At 42.7% G+C, this 16,988-nt stretch overlaps 1 protein-coding gene across 1 annotated transcript; it reads left to right on the forward strand.

Moving 5' to 3' along the window:
• Window positions 1-315: 315 nt before the first annotated feature.
• LOC120038954 (protein spire homolog 1-like) lies at window positions 316-11,547 on the forward strand (the record flags this gene model as incomplete). Its single annotated transcript, XM_038984495.1, has 4 exons — window positions 316-386; window positions 2,570-2,597; window positions 2,706-2,866; window positions 7,441-11,547. Coding segments are annotated over 4 exons (507 nt in total), but the record flags the coding sequence as incomplete, so codon positions are not given.
• Between the last annotated feature and the right edge of the window lie 5,441 nt (window positions 11,548-16,988).

The raw sequence follows: 16,988 nt of genomic DNA on the forward strand, positions 1-16,988 counted from the left end.
GGGCTGGGCCTGTCTAGATGCTGTACCGGCGGGGCTGGGCCTGTCTAGATGCTGTACCGGCGGGGCTGGGCCTGCGTATAGAAGGGTCTGATGTGATTCCTTATTCTACAGAAAGGTTTTGTAGAACAGACATGCCAATCTGAACTTTGCACAGCATTGTGTCCTCCTGGGCCTTCAAACATCACTCACCCCAATCCAATTACCACTGAACTAATTCTAAAGTAGTCTGACTGGATTATCTTGTGCCGGCCCTTTATCGCTTATTATCTTTGACTTGATCTCTGGAATAACCGTTCTCCTCCTCCTCTCCTGTAGCTGTGTTTCTCCTGTCGGACTATAAGGTTCTCCTTCTTCACCCGGTCCTACACCTGCCAGTTCTGCAAAAGGTACATTTATAGTACAGCTGTATTTATAGTACAGTTGTGTGTATTTATAGTACAGTTATTTTGTAGTCAGGGGTTGGAACCAAAATCATTTTCCAATCGTTTCGTTCTGAACAAAGTAATTTTTTGGGGTTCCGACCTGCAAAATAAAGTTCTGAACCAATTTTTTTCTGTTATTGTTCCTTTCTCTTCTGTTTTAAGCCTCTGAAATCATTTTAAATTAATGTTTTATTCTTTAGCTTGACATTTAAATGACTTCACCAAATCAGTGCATATAGAGCAGCTTGCTATGGACATGGGGCAAGCTGTAGTTGTTTTAGCCTATGCATATTCATATGTACATATTCTTCTTCATTCCTTTTCACTTGTGTGTATGAGGTAGTTGTTGTGAAATTGTTAGATATTACTGCACGGTCGGAAACTAGAAGCACGTGCATTTCGCTACACTCGCATTAACATCTGCTAACCGTGTGTGTGACCAATAACATTGATTTAGCAGCCGATAGTGCATGGGTACTCTCGGCTGCCTAGGCTATAGTTGTTGACATGTGCAAGGGACAGACAGGTGTAGGGCGACGTGTAGGGCGTGAGATGCAACTGACATTTTGTTGGTGTGAGAGAGCCAAAGAGGGAGGAGGATGCATCTTGTTGTTATGACATGCGTTATCTGAATTATGCCCACGAAATTAAATCTACGGAGGAGCGGCTTTTGTTTTTATTATTTTTATTTCACCTTTATTTAACCAGGTAGGCTAGTTGAGAACAAGTTCTCATTTACAACTGCGACCTGGCCCAGATGAAGCAAAGCAGTGAGACACAAACAACAACATAGAGTTACACATGGAGTAAACAATAAACATTATTACAGCCCAGATGAAGCAAAGCAGTGCGACACGGAGTTAAAGTTCCGCTATGGAGGACCTTTAAATGGCTGAACCTCAGAGAGTTGGCTTAAAGTTGGACCAGAGCAAGCTAGCAAGCTTGTGTGTAGAGCGGCACCAGAATTAACATGTTTTACCATTTTGTAGTTAATGAATCCAATGTGAAACGTGATAACTGTAGTATCCGCAACTAGTATTGAAACGTGAAGGCATTCCTCTCTAATTAAAAAATCTCTCCCTAATTTCTGAATCACGTTTGTAACGTCAGTGCAGTAGCTTATGCTACGGAGGATCAGGTTGCCTACACACACTGGCAAACATTTTCAGCTGAAAGGCAGACACTGGAATACATTTCTAAGTGACAGAGTAAGGGCTTTGAGTAAGGGCGCCTTGTGTTTTTTGTGGGATGCCAGGGGGAAAAAATATCTTGAAGGTAAATTAGCGTTATTAACCTATTTCCCGTGCTTTTAAAACAACTGTTCTGTTCCGGAGCAGTATAGATCACTTTCGTTCCTGGTTCTCTTGCTGTTCCTCAAAAAAACGTAAAAGAACAACATTTTTGGTTCTGTTCCCTGAACCGGTTCCAACCCCTGAACCGGTTCCAACCCCTGAACCGGTTCCAACCCCTGAACCGGTTCCAACCCCTGATGTTTATTATTATCTTTCTCTAAAGTAAATTTCACCCAAAAACAATCTCATCATAACGGCAGTGTTTCTGTATTTTGAAAGTTCTAAATCTTAACTTGATTGCTGACATGCGAAACAGTTTGGGACTATATCAACAATGGACTAATGATACAAATACCAAAAGTAGAGTTTTTTGGGTGGAATTTTTGTTTAAGACATGCTCCAGAATTTTGGTGACTACGAAGTATTTTTCAAACCTCCCGCTTTGGGCTGGATGTATCAATGTGTAGTTCATGCAGAATTACTGTCTAAACTCACGAAATCCCTTGTTTGAAGCGCCTATTTTCCTGGAAGCTGTACTGCACCATATTTCCTACATTTTACCCCATATAGGCCAGCCCCTTAGCAATTTGAATTCTAGCCAATGAGCTTCAGCCCTTCGCCATTTGAGTGACAGGTAACAAGATGCCCACGCACACACAGCAGAGAGAGAACGATGACGTATCTGTACATGTGTGTGTGATGTACTACGCAATTTTCGTTGACCACTTTTGGCACTTAAACACTATTTTCAGGACTACTGGATAAAAAGTATACAAAGGTACCGGAGAATCTCTTAACATTAATGAGAATGAATGAGACTTGTGTGACTGAATATTTATCTCTCTCTCTCTCCAGGCCTGTGTGCTCGCAGTGCTGTAAAAAGGTGAGCCAAAGTCCTCCTCGTCCACCCATTGTCCACCCATTGACCACACTAGCCCTTTAATTGTTGACAGATTGGATGTTCAGATCCTCTATTTATCTGACCCTCTAGAAGAGACTTCCATCTAAGCCGTATGCCAACCTGTCCATCTCCTCTCTGGGATCTACTACCACCATCCTACCCAGGGAGGAGGCAGAAGGGGCATCAGCCTCGGACACCCCAGAGAAGCCCTCGTCCAGCCAGCGCCACAGCCTGCGGCGGACTGTCTCCGGGTACACATAACATCATTACCGGTCTTTGTGCTTAGGGATGTGACGAATAACATTTAAACTGCTATTCCTTTTATTGTTTAAATGATCATTTAAAAAAAAGTCACAATTCAGATATGGTCCTGAGTATGACCACTAGGGGGCAGTACACTTCAATCTACTGCGGTCCTGGCTACCTACCAGACAGAGCAGTTCAATCTACCGCGGTCCTGGCTACCTACCAGACAGAGCAGTTCAATCTACTACAGTCCTGGCTACCTACCAGACAGAGCAGTTCAATCTACTGCGGTCCTGGCTACCTACCAGACAGAGCAGTTCAATCTACTGCAGTCCTGGCTACCTACCAGACAGAGCAGTTCAATCTACTGCAGTCCTGGCTACCTACCAGACGGAGCAGTTCAATCTACTACAGTCCTGGCTACCTACCAGACAGAGCAGTTCAATCTACTGCAGTCCTGGCTACCTACCAGACGGAGCAGTTCAATCTACTGCGGTCCTGGCTACCTACCAGACAGAGCAGTTCAATCTACTGCAGTCCTGGCTACCTACCAGACAGAGCAGTTCAATCTACTGCGGTCCTGGCTACCTACCAGACAGAGCAGTTCAATCTACTGCAGTCCTGGCTACCTACCAGACAGAGCAGTTCAATCTACTGCGGTCCTGGCTACCTACCAGACGGAGCAGTTCAATCTACCGCGGTCCTGGCTACCTACCAGACAGAGCAGTTCAATCTACTGCTGTCCTGGCTACCTACCAGACGGAGCAGTTCAATCTACTGCGGTCCTGGCTACCTACCAGACAGAGCAGTTCAATCTACCGCGGTCCTGGTTACCTACCAGATAGAGCAGTTCAATCTACTGCAGTCCTGGTTACCTACCAGACGGAGCAGTTCAATCTACCGCAGTCCTGGCTACCTACCAGACAGAGCAGTTCAATCTACTGCGGTCCTGGCTACCTACTAGACAGAGCAGTTCAATCTACTGCGGTCCTGGCTACCTACTAGACAGAGCAGTTCAATCTACTGCGGTCCTGGCTACCTACCAGACAGAGCAGTTCAATCTACTGCAGTCCTGGCTACCTACCAGACGGAGCAGTTCAATCTACTGCGGTCCTGGTTACCTACCAGACGGAGCAGTTCAATCTACTGCGGTCCTGGTTACCTACCAGACGGAGCAGTTCAATCTACTGCAGTCCTGGCTACCTACCAGACAGAGCAGTTCAATCTACTGCAGTCCTGGCTACCTACCAGACAGAGCAGTTCAATCTACTGCGGTCCTGGTTACCTACCAGACGGAGCAGTTCAATCTACTGCTGTCCTGGCTACCTACCAGACAGAGCAGTTCAATCTACTGCGGTCCTGGCTACCTACCAGACGGAGCAGTTCAATCTACTGCAGTCCTGGTTACCTACCAGACAGAGCAGTTCAATCTACTGCAGTCCTGGTTACCTACCAGACGGAGCAGTTCAATCTACTGCGGTCCTGGTTACCTACCAGACGGAGCAGTTCAATCTACTGCGGTCCTGGCTACCTACCAGACAGAGCAGTTCAATCTACTGCGGTCCTGGCTACCTACCAGACGGAGCAGTTCAATCTACTGCGGTCCTGGTTACCTACCAGACGGAGCAGTTCAATCTACTGCGGTCCTGGCTACCTACCAGACAGAGCAGTTCAATCTACTGCGGTCCTGGCTACCTACCAGACGGAGCAGTTCAATCTACTGCAGTCCTGGCTACCTACCAGATAGAGCAGTTCAATCTACTGCAGTCCTGGCTACCTACCAGATAGAGCAGTTCAATCTACTGCAGTCCCCCACCCACTTAGCAACGATGGTAGTAATGCTGTTTCTCTGCTGTGTCCCCTTCTCCATGTTCTCAGTGGTCAGTACATGGGACTTCCTGTCCCACTTCTCATCAATGTAATGGCTCGTTGCTCGTTGCAGTGTTGTATGACGGCGTGTTCATAGACAGCCAACAGTCTGTTGTTGTTGTTTGAGAGCTTGTTGTTGTTTGAGAGCTTGTTGTTGTTGTTTGAGAGCTTGTTGTTGTTGTTTGAGAGCTTGTTGTTGTTGTTTGAGAGCTTGTTGTTGTTGTTTGAGAGCTTGTTGTTGTTGTTTGAGAGCTTGTTGTTGTTGTTGTTTGAGAGCTTGTTGTTGTTGTTGTTTGAGAGCTTGTTGTTGTTGTTGTTTGAGAGCTTGTTGTTGTTGTTGTTTGAGAGCTTGTTGTTGTTGTTGTTTGAGAGCTTGTTGTTGTTGTTGTTTGAGAGCTTGTTGTTGTTGTTGTTTGAGAGCTTGTTGTTGTTGTTTGAGAGCTTGTTGTTGTTGTTGTTTGAGAGCTTGTTGTTGTTGTTGTTTGAGAGCTTGTTGTTGTTGTTGTTTGAGAGCTTGTTGTTGTTGTTGTTTGAGAGCTTGTTGTTGTTGTTGTTTGAGAGCTTGTTGTTGTTGTTTGAGAGCTTGCGCTTTGTACTTGCAGAGCAATCATTGTACAATTTCTCCATCAGGGCTGTCCAGTTTTTCAACATGGTGTTTAGTCGTCTGGTTCTAGATATGCCATATGGGTGTTGAAGCAGACATCCTGTACCCCCTAGTGACATTACATCATTCCAGTGACAGACCGGAGGGAGAGGGTTGACTACAATGGTGACACTGAGAGAACATAGTTGACTGGCATCAAAATGGACGGTTGAATTGACTGATTTCAGTTAACACCTTGTTACTCAGAAGGCTACTATGGCTAGGTGGTTGGCTAGGTACCTGGTCTTGTTGGTCAGAAGGCTATAGGGCTAGGTGGTTGGCTAGGTACCTGGTCTTGTTACTCAGATGGCTACTTGGCTAGGTACCTGGTCTTGTTACTCAGAAGGCTACTTGGCTAGGTGGTTGGCTAGGTACCTGGTCTTGTTACTCAGAAGGCTACTTGGCTAGGTGGTTGGCTAGGTACCTGGTCTTGTTACTCAGAAGGCTACTAGGCTAGGTGGTTGGCTAGGGACCTGGTCTTGTTACTCAGAAGGCTACTAGGCTAGGTGGTTGGCTAGGGACCTGGTCTTGTTGGTCAGAAGGCTACAGGGCTAGGTGGTTGGCTAGGTACCTGGTCTTGTTACTCAGAAGGCTACAGGGCTGGGTACCTGGTCTTGTTACTCAGAAGGCTACAAGGCTAGGTGGTTGGCTAGGTGCTTGTTGTTGTTGTTGTTTGAGAGCTTGTTGTTGTTGTTTGAGAGCTTGTTGTTGTTGTTTGAGAGCTTGCGCTTTGTACTTGCAGAGCAATCATTGTACAATTTCTCCATCAGGGCTGTCCAGTTTTTCAACATGGTGTTTAGTCGTCTGGTTCTAGATATGCCATATGGGTGTTGAAGCAGACATCCTGTACCCCCTAGTGACATTACATCATTCCAGTGACAGACCGGAGGGAGAGGGTTGACTACAATGGTGACACTGAGAGAACATAGTTGACTGGCATCAAAATGGACGGTTGAATTGACTGATTTCAGTTAACACCTTGTTACTCAGAAGGCTACTATGGCTAGGTGGTTGGCTAGGTACCTGGTCTTGTTGGTCAGAAGGCTATAGGGCTAGGTGGTTGGCTAGGTACCTGGTCTTGTTACTCAGATGGCTACTTGGCTAGGTACCTGGTCTTGTTACTCAGAAGGCTACTTGGCTAGGTGGTTGGCTAGGTACCTGGTCTTGTTACTCAGAAGGCTACTTGGCTAGGTGGTTGGCTAGGTACCTGGTCTTGTTACTCAGAAGGCTACTAGGCTAGGTGGTTGGCTAGGGACCTGGTCTTGTTGGTCAGAAGGCTACAGGGCTAGGTGGTTGGCTAGGTACCTGGTCTTGTTACTCAGAAGGCTACAGGGCTGGGTACCTGGTCTTGTTACTCAGAAGGCTACAAGGCTAGGTGGTTGGCTAGGTACCTGGTCTTGTTGGTCAGAAGGCTACAGGGCTAGGTGGTTGGTTAGGGACCTGCTCTTGTTACTCAGAAGGCTACAGGGCTAGGTGGTTGGCTAGGGACCTGGTATTGTTACTCAGAAGGCTACTTGACTAGGTACCTGGTCTTGTTACTCAGAAGGCTACTTGGCTGGCTAGGTACCTGGTCTTGTTACTCAGAAGGCTATAGGGCTAGGTGGTTGGTTAGGTACCTGGTCTTGTTACTCAGAAGGCTACAGGGCTAGGTGGTTGGCTAGGGACCTGGTCTTGTTACTCAGAAGGCTACTTGGCTAGGTACCTGGTCTTGTTACTCAGAAGGCTACTTGGCTAGGTGGTTGGCTAGGGACCTGGTCTTGTTGCTCAGAAGGCTACTTGGCTAGGTGGTTGGCTAGGGACCTGGTCTTGTTGCTCAGAAGGCTACTTGGCTAGGTGGTTGGCTAGGTACCTGGTCTTGTTACTCAGAAGGCTACAGGGCTAGGTGGTTGGCTAGGTGGTTGGCTAGGTGGTTGGCTAGGTGGTTGGCTAGGGACCTGCTGTACCTAAATAAAGGAGGTAGTAAAAAGGACCCTCTTGAAGTCGTTGTAAATGGGAATTAATTCTCAACTGACACACCTGGTTAAATAAAGATTAAAGCGAAACCTCCTTTCCGCTCTCCTCCCCCAGGTTATCCAAACGCAAAATTGAGGGGTCTCGTGACGAGCTGGATCTTCCCAAGGAGCTGACAGAGGATTGGTGTACCATGGAGGTCTGCATCGACTGTAAGATGTTCATCTCTGAGATCATCTCCAGCAGCAAGCGCTCTCTGGCCACCAAGCGAGCCCGTCTGAAGAGGAAGACCCAGTCCTTCTACTTGTCTTCAGCTAACACAGACGACTACAGACTCTCTGAGAGGACTGTCAATGAGGTTTAGACTACAGACCCTCTGAAAGGACCGTCAATGAGGTTTAGACTACAGACTCTCTGAGAGGACTGTCAATGAGGTTTAGACTACAGACCCTCTGAGAGGACCGTCAATGAGGTTTAGACTACAGACTCTCTGAGAGGACTGTCAATGAGGTTTAGACTACAGACCCTCTTGAGAGGACCGTCAACAAGGTTTAGACTACAGACCCTCTTGAGAGGACCGTCAATGAGGTTTAGACTACAGACCCTCTGAGAGGACCGTCAATGAGGTTTAGACTACAGACTCTCTGAGAGGACTGTCAATGAGGTTTAGACTACAGACCCTCTGAGAGGACCGTCAATGAGGTTTAGACTACAGACCCTCTTGAGAGGACTGTCAATGAGGTTTAGACTACAGACCCTCTGAGAGGACCGTCAATGAGGTTTAGACTACAGACCCTCTTGAGAGGACCGTCAACAAGGTTTAGACTACAGACCCTCTTGAGAGGACCGTCAATGAGGTTTAGACTACAGACCCTCTTGAGAGGACTGTCAATGAGGTTTAGACTACAGACCCTCTTGAGAGGACCGTCAACAAGGTTTAGACTACAGACCCTCTTGAGAGGACCGTCAATGAGGTTTAGACTACAGACCCTCTTGAGAGGACTGTCAATGAGGTTTAGACTACAGACCCTCTGAGAGGACCGTCAATGAGGTTTAGACTACAGACCCTCTTGAGAGGACCGTCAATGAGGTTTAGACTACAGACCCTCTTGAGAGGACTGTCAATGAGGTTTAGACTACAGACCCTCTTGAGAGGACCGTCAATGAGGTTTAGACTACAGACCCTCTTGAGAGGACCGTCAACAAGGTTTAGACTACAGACCCTCTGAGAGGACTGTCAATGAGGTTTAGACTACAGACCCTCTGAGAGGACCGTCAATGAGGTTTAGACTACAGACCCTCTTGAGAGGACTGTCAATGAGGTTTAGACTACAGACCCTCTGAGAGGACCGTCAATGAGGTTTAGACTACAGACCCTCTTGAGAGGACCGTCAACAAGGTTTAGACTACAGACCCTCTTGAGAGGACCGTCAATGAGGTTTAGACTACAGACCCTCTTGAGAGGACCGTCAATGAGGTTTAGACTACAGACCCTCTTGAGAGGACTGTCAATGAGGTTTAGACTACAGACCCTCTGAGAGGACCGTCAATGAGGTTTAGACTACAGACCCTCTTGAGAGGACCGTCAACAAGGTTTAGACTACAGACCCTCTTGAGAGGACCGTCAATGAGGTTTAGACTACAGACCCTCTTGAGAGGACTGTCAATGAGGTTTAGACTACAGACCCTCTGAGAGGACCGTCAATGAGGTTTAGACTACAGACCCTCTGAGAGGACTGTCAATGAGGTTTAGACTACAGACCCTCTTGAGAGGACTGTCAATGAGGTTTAGACTACAGACCCTCTGAAAGGACTGTCAATGAGGTTTAGACTACAGACCCTCTTGAGAGGACCGTCAATGAGGTTTAGACTACAGACCCTCTGAGAGGACTGTCAACGAATAAAGTATCTACCACAGTATAGATGAGCTAGTAGAATATTTAACCATTTCTTATTCGCTCACGTTATGTGATTAACCCTAATATACTGAACAAATATATAAACGCAACATGCAACACTTTCAAAGAGTTTACTGAGTTATAGTTCATAAAAAAGTTCAGGAAATCAGTCAATTGAAATAAATAAATTAGGCTAACATCTCAACATAGCTGCTGAGATCACTGAGGTGGTCGGTCGGTCGGTGAGACTTCTAGTCCCCGTCCAGAGATAATATATATATATTTAACAGTAGTGTGGTCGGTCGGTGAGACCTCTAGTCCCCGTCCAGAGATAATATATATATATTTAACAGTAGTGTGGTCGGTCGGTGAGACCTCTAGTCCCCGTCCAGAGATAATATATATATATTTAACAGTAGTGTGGTCGGTCGGTGAGACCTCTAGTCCCCGTCCAGAGATAATATATATATATTTAACAGTAGTGTGGTCGGTCGGTGAGACCTCTAGTCCCCGTCCAGAGATAATATATATATATTTAACAGTAGTGTGGTCGGTCGGTGAGACCTCTAGTCCCCGTCCAGAGATAATATATATATATTTAACAGTAGTGTGGTCGGTCGGTGAGACCTCTAGTCCCCGTCCAGAGATAATATATATATATTTAACAGTAGTGTGGTCGGTCGGTGAGACCTCTAGTCCCCGTCCAGAGATAATATATATATTCTTAACAGTAGTGTGGTCGGTCGGTGAGACCTCTAGTCCCCGTTCAGAGACAAGACGTTAATTAACAAGCCTCTGTCAGACTCAGGAAGTACAGACCCTTCGTCTGCGTCTCTGATGGCACCCTATTCCCTACATAGTGCACCCTATTCCCTACATAGTGCACCCTATTCCCTACATAGTGCACTACCATTTGGGACACTGCCCTAGTCTAACAGGCAATGCACTATAGAGCCATCAGTCAGGTCTTAGCAGGCTAGTTTCCATAGGCATGACCACTCTAGGCATTTTAATTCTATGGTAGTCTCCCACGCCCCAGCCAATAAAATTAAACCAAATGACATGCCCATGGTAGTATCTGCCACGCCACAGCCAATAAAATTAAACCAAATGACATGCCCATGGTAGTATCTCCCACGCCCCAGCCAATAAAATTAAACCAAATGACATGCCCATGGTAGTATCTGCCACGCCACAGCCAATAAAATGAAACCAAATGACATGCCCATGGTTGTATGCCACGCCACAGCCAATAAAATTAAACCAAATGTTACGCTACTCCAAATTTTTTGCCAGGTCTTGTCTTCTAAAATTGGATTGGCTGGGAAACGGGGTAAGGTCAGAGGTCAAATGATTTGGTGTGTTTTAGCCACTTGTTTACTATGATGTATTTGGATCATTTCTGTGCCTGGTGCCAAACTAAATGCCCCTCCTGTCTGAATGCCATGTCATTCTATGGACCTGTAGTATATTGGCAATAACTTGATGAGGAATTGATATGGGGATTCTAGAAGCAGAATTATTATTATTTGTTTCTTGTTTCCTAGCTGACCAATAGGATTTCAGAATGGTGTGATGTGTACATGCTGTATCTAAAACCATCCACAATCTATTATATTCTAGTATATATAACAATGTTTTTCCAGGAATATTATCTTTAAAGATTTGTATTTCTTTTGTATGTAATATTAACTTTATCTCCTGTCGGGGTCAGAACAGATCACATAGATAGTCCTTCTAGAACGGTCAGGTCTGGATAGCACTTTTACTGTACCAATGTATTGTTGTTGTGAAGTTCCTTCTCTTTATTCATTTAATTTAAATTCTTAAATCTTTTGTTTGTTCCACGTCGTGAAGTTAGTGTGGTGTGATCCTAGAGTTAATCGTTTGTGTTAGAGCTTGGGGTTTGGAAGCAGGTGTCAGCGAAGCACATCTTTCTGAATGTACAGGGTATAATGTTTTTAAAATATCGTATTTCAAGTGCAATCTAAATCTATATACAAAGAATTTTAATGCCCTTTAAAATAATTATTTATTCACGCACACTATCCATACATGGTCTGCCTAGAGACAGCACATGGGCGCGTTGTCATGCATACACATAAATCCTACAGACACACACCCAATCTGCAATTTTCTAATTAATTTATTTTCTGACCCCTTGTACCAACTGCGGTAGAAAGATCAGAATTATAACAAGTTTGACATGACTACCGTCAATATCAACCTCCCATTAAATGTTCATTTGGACACAGTGAGGAAGGAATGGGGTGCATGCTATAATTTCTTTTATTTTTATGACAATAAAATTCTCTTTTGAATTCTGTGTTGTAGTATTTCTGCTCTGCACTCGACGGGGTTGAAATTAAGTATTCCTTTAATAAATTACAGTATTGTGTATGTCAGGTGTCAGCTCAACAGTTTAATTAAAACATAAAAAAAAACATATCCCAACTTGAAATGTGCACAACTGATAGGTAGTTTCTATCAGCCATGGATATCACCGCATGATTCAAGTAGTGTTTATCAGCCATGGATATCACCGCATGATTCAAGTAGTGTTTATCAGCCATGGATATCACCATATGATTAAAGTAGTGTTTATCAGCCATGGATATCACCATATGATTAAAGTAGTGTTTATCAGCCATGGATATCACATGATTAAAGTAGTGTTTATCAGCCATTGATATCACCATATGATTAAAGTAGTGTTTATCAGCCATGGATATCACATGATTAAAGTAGTGTTTATCAGCCATTGATATCACCATATGATTAAAGTAGTGTTTATCAGCCATGGATATCACCACATGATTAAAGTAGTGTTTATCAGCCATGGATATCACCATATGATTAAAGTAGTGTTTATCAGCCATGGATATCACCGCATGATTCAAGTAGGGTTTATCAGCCATGGATATCACCGCATGATTCAAGTAGTGTTTATCAGCCATGGATATCACCGCATGATTCAAGTAGTGTTTATCAGCCATGGATATCACCGCATGATTCAAGTAGTGTTTATCAGCCATGGATATCACCGCATGATTAAAGTAGTGTTTATCAGCCATGGATATCACCACATGATTAAAGTAGTGTTTATCAGCCATGGATATCACCATATGATTAAAGTAGTGTTTATCAGCCATGGATATCACCATATGATTAAAGTAGTGTTTATCAGCCATGGATATCACATGATTAAAGTAGTGTTTATCAGCCATTGATATCACCATATGATTAAAGTAGTGTTTATCAGCCATGGATATCACCATATGATTAAAGTAGTGTTTATCAGCCATGGATATCACCACATGATTAAATTAGTGTTTATCAGCCATGGATATCACCATATGATTAAAGTAGTGTTTATCAGCCATGGATATCACCACATGATTAAAGTAGTGTTTATCAGCCATGGATATCACCATATGATTAAAGTAGTGTTTATCAGCCATGGATATCACCGCATGATTCAAGTAGTGTTTATCAGCCATGGATATCACCGCATGATTCAAGTAGTGTTTATCAGCCATGGATATCACCATATGATTAAAGTAGTGTTTATCAGCCATGGATATCACCATATGATTAAAGTAGTGTTTATCAGCCATGGATATCACATGATTAAAGTAGTGTTTATCAGCCATTGATATCACCATATGATTAAAGTAGTGTTTATCAGCCATGGATATCACCATATGATTAAAGTAGTGTTTATCAGCCATGGATATCACCACATGATTAAAGTAGTGTTTATCAGCCATGGATATCACCATATGATTAAAGTAGTGTTTATCAGCCATGGATATCACCATATGATTAAAGTAGTGTTTATCAGCCATGGATATCACCACATGATTAAAGTAGTGTTTATCAGCCATGGATATCACCACATGACTAAAGTAGTGTTTATCAGCCATGGATATCACCATATGATTACAGTAGTGTTTATCAGCCATGGATATCACCATATGATTACAGTAGTGTTTATCAGCCATGGATATCACCATATGATTAAAGTAGTGTTTATCAGCCATGGATATCACCATATGATTAAAGTAGTGTTTATCAGCCATGGATATCACCACATGATTAAAGTAGTGTTTATCAGCCATGGATATCACCATATGATTAAAGTAGTGTTTATCAGCCATGGATATCACCATATGATTAAAGTAGTGTTTATCAGCCATGGATATCACCACATGATTACAGTAGTGTTTATCAGCCATGGATATCACCACATGATTAAAGTAGTGTTTATCAGCCATGGATATCACCATATGATTAAAGTAGTGTTTATCAGCCATGGATATCACCATATGATTAAAGTAGTGTTTATCAGCCATGGATATCACCATATGATTACAGTAGTGTTTATCAGCCATGGATATCACCATATGATTAAAGTAGTGTTTATCAGCCATGGATATCACCACATGATTAAATTAGTGTTTATCAGCCATGGATATCACCATATGATTAAAGTAGTGTTTATCAGCCATGGATATCACCACATGATTAAAGTAGTGTTTATCAGCCATGGATATCACCATATGATTAAAGTAGTGTTTATCAGCCATGGATATCACCGCATGATTCAAGTAGTGTTTATCAGCCATGGATATCACCGCATGATTCAAGTAGTGTTTATCAGCCATGGATATCACCATATGATTAAAGTAGTGTTTATCAGCCATGGATATCACCATATGATTAAAGTAGTGTTTATCAGCCATGGATATCACATGATTAAAGTAGTGTTTATCAGCCATTGATATCACCATATGATTAAAGTAGTGTTTATCAGCCATGGATATCACCATATGATTAAAGTAGTGTTTATCAGCCATGGATATCACCGCATGATTCAAGTAGTGTTTATCAGCCATGGATATCACCGCATGATTCAAGTAGGGTTTATCAGCCATGGATATCACCGCATGATTCAAGTAGTGTTTATCAGCCATGGATATCACCGCATGATTCAAGTAGTGTTTATCAGCCATGGATATCACCGCATGATTCAAGTAGTGTTTATCAGCCATGGATATCACCGCATGATTAAAGTAGTGTTTATCAGCCATGGATATCACCACATGATTAAAGTAGTGTTTATCAGCCATGGATATCACCATATGATTAAAGTAGTGTTTATCAGCCATGGATATCACCATATGATTAAAGTAGTGTTTATCAGCCATGGATATCACATGATTAAAGTAGTGTTTATCAGCCATTGATATCACCATATGATTAAAGTAGTGTTTATCAGCCATGGATATCACCATATGATTAAAGTAGTGTTTATCAGCCATGGATATCACCACATGATTAAAGTAGTGTTTATCAGCCATGGATATCACCATATGATTAAAGTAGTGTTTATCAGCCATGGATATCACCATATGATTAAAGTAGTGTTTATCAGCCATGGATATCACCACATGATTAAAGTAGTGTTTATCAGCCATGGATATCACCACATGACTAAAGTAGTGTTTATCAGCCATGGATATCACCATATGATTACAGTAGTGTTTATCAGCCATGGATATCACCATATGATTACAGTAGTGTTTATCAGCCATGGATATCACCATATGATTAAAGTAGTGTTTATCAGCCATGGATATCACCACATGATTAAAGTAGTGTTTATCAGCCATGGATATCACCATATGATTAAAGTAGTGTTTATCAGCCATGGATATCACCATATGATTAAAGTAGTGTTTATCAGCCATGGATATCACCACATGATTACAGTAGTGTTTATCAGCCATGGATATCACCACATGATTAAAGTAGTGTTTATCAGCCATGGATATCACCATATGATTAAAGTAGTGTTTATCAGCCATGGATATCACCATATGATTAAAGTAGTGTTTATCAGCCATGGATATCACCACATGATTACAGTAGTGTTTATCAGCCATGGATATCACCATATGATTACAGTAGTGTTTATCAGCCATGGATATCACCATATGATTAAAGTAGTGTTTATCAGCCATGGATATCACCATATAATTAAAGTAGTGTTTATCAGCCATGGATGTCACCACATGATTAAAGTAGTGTTTATCAGCCATGGATATCACCACATGATTAAAGTAGTGTTTATCAGCCATGGATATCACCATATGATTAAAGTAGTGTTTATCAGCCATGGATATCACCATATAATTAAAGTAGTGTTTATCAGCCATGGATGTCACCACATGATTAAAGTAGTGTTTATCAGCCATGGATATCACCACATGATTAAAGTAGTGTTTATCAGCCATGGATATCACCATATGATTAAAGTAGTGTTTATCAGCCATGGATATCACCACATGATTAAAGTAGTGTTTATCAGCCATGGATATCACCATATGATTAAAGTAGTGTTTATCAGCCATGGATATCACCGCATGATTCAAGTAGTGTTTATCAGCCATGGATATCACCGCATGATTCAAGTAGTGTTTATCAGCCATGGATATCACCCTATGATTAAAGTAGTGTTTATCAGCCATGGATATCACCATATGATTAAAGTAGTGTTTATCAGCCATGGATATCACCATATGATTAAAGTAGTGTTTATCAGCCATGGATATCACCATATGATTAAAGTAGTGTTTATCAGCCATGGATATCACCATATAATTAAAGTAGTGTTTATCAGCCATGGATGTCACCACATGATTAAAGTAGTGTTTATCGGCCATGGATATCACCACATGATTAAAGTAGTGTTTATCAGCCATGGATATCACCATATGATTAAAGTAGTGTTTATCAGCCATGGATATCACCATTCGGATCAACACTCCAAACAGCCTACCAGACCGCTCGGAGGCGTCCGCATGGTCCTAAAGCACACCTTTGTATCACATTCCAATGATAAAACTGGGAGGAACAAAAATGCAATTTCAGAATCCCTGGTGAAAGTTGTGCCCCTGGATTTAAGTGAAGATGCTACACAGTGCATTTGGGAAGTATTCAGACATTTTTGATACATTACAGCCTTGTTCTAAAAATATATATATTTTTTATCTCATCACTCTACACACAACACCCCATAATGACAAAGCGAAAACATTTTGTGCAGCTGTAATATACAATATTAAAAATGTACACCTTATTTACATAACTATTCAGACCCTTTGCAATGAGACTCGAAATTGAGCTCTGGTGCATCCTGTTGCCATTGATCATCCTTGAGCTGTTTCTACAACTTGATTGGAGTCCACCTGTGGTAAATTCAATTGATTGGACATGATTTGGAAAGGCACACACCTGTCTATATAAGGTCCCACAGTTGACAGTGCATGTCAGAGCAAAAACCAAGCCATTGTCTGTAGAGTGCCGAGACAGGATTGTGTCGAAGCACAGATCTGGGGAAGGGTACCAAAACATTTATGCAGCTTTGAAGGTCCCCATCATTCTTAAATGGAAAAAGTTTGGAACCACCAAGACTCTTCCTAGAGTTGGCCGCCCGGCCAAACTGAGCAATCGGGGGAGAATGGCCTTGGTCAGGGAGGTGACCATGAACCCGATGGTCACTATGACAGAGCTACAGAGTTCCTTTGTGGAGATGGGAGAATCTTCCAGAAGGAAAACCATCTCTGCAGCACTCCACCAAACAGTCCTTTATGGTAGAGTGGCCAGACGGAAGCCACTCCTCAGTAAAAGGCACATGACAGCCCGCTTGCCTAAAGGACTCAGACCATGAGAAACAAGATTATCTGGTCTGATGAAACCAAG

The sequence above is a fragment of the Salvelinus namaycush genome, unplaced genomic scaffold, assembly GCF_016432855.1.
Source record: "Salvelinus namaycush isolate Seneca unplaced genomic scaffold, SaNama_1.0 Scaffold2446, whole genome shotgun sequence".
Lineage (NCBI taxonomy): Eukaryota > Metazoa > Chordata > Actinopteri > Salmoniformes > Salmonidae > Salvelinus > Salvelinus namaycush.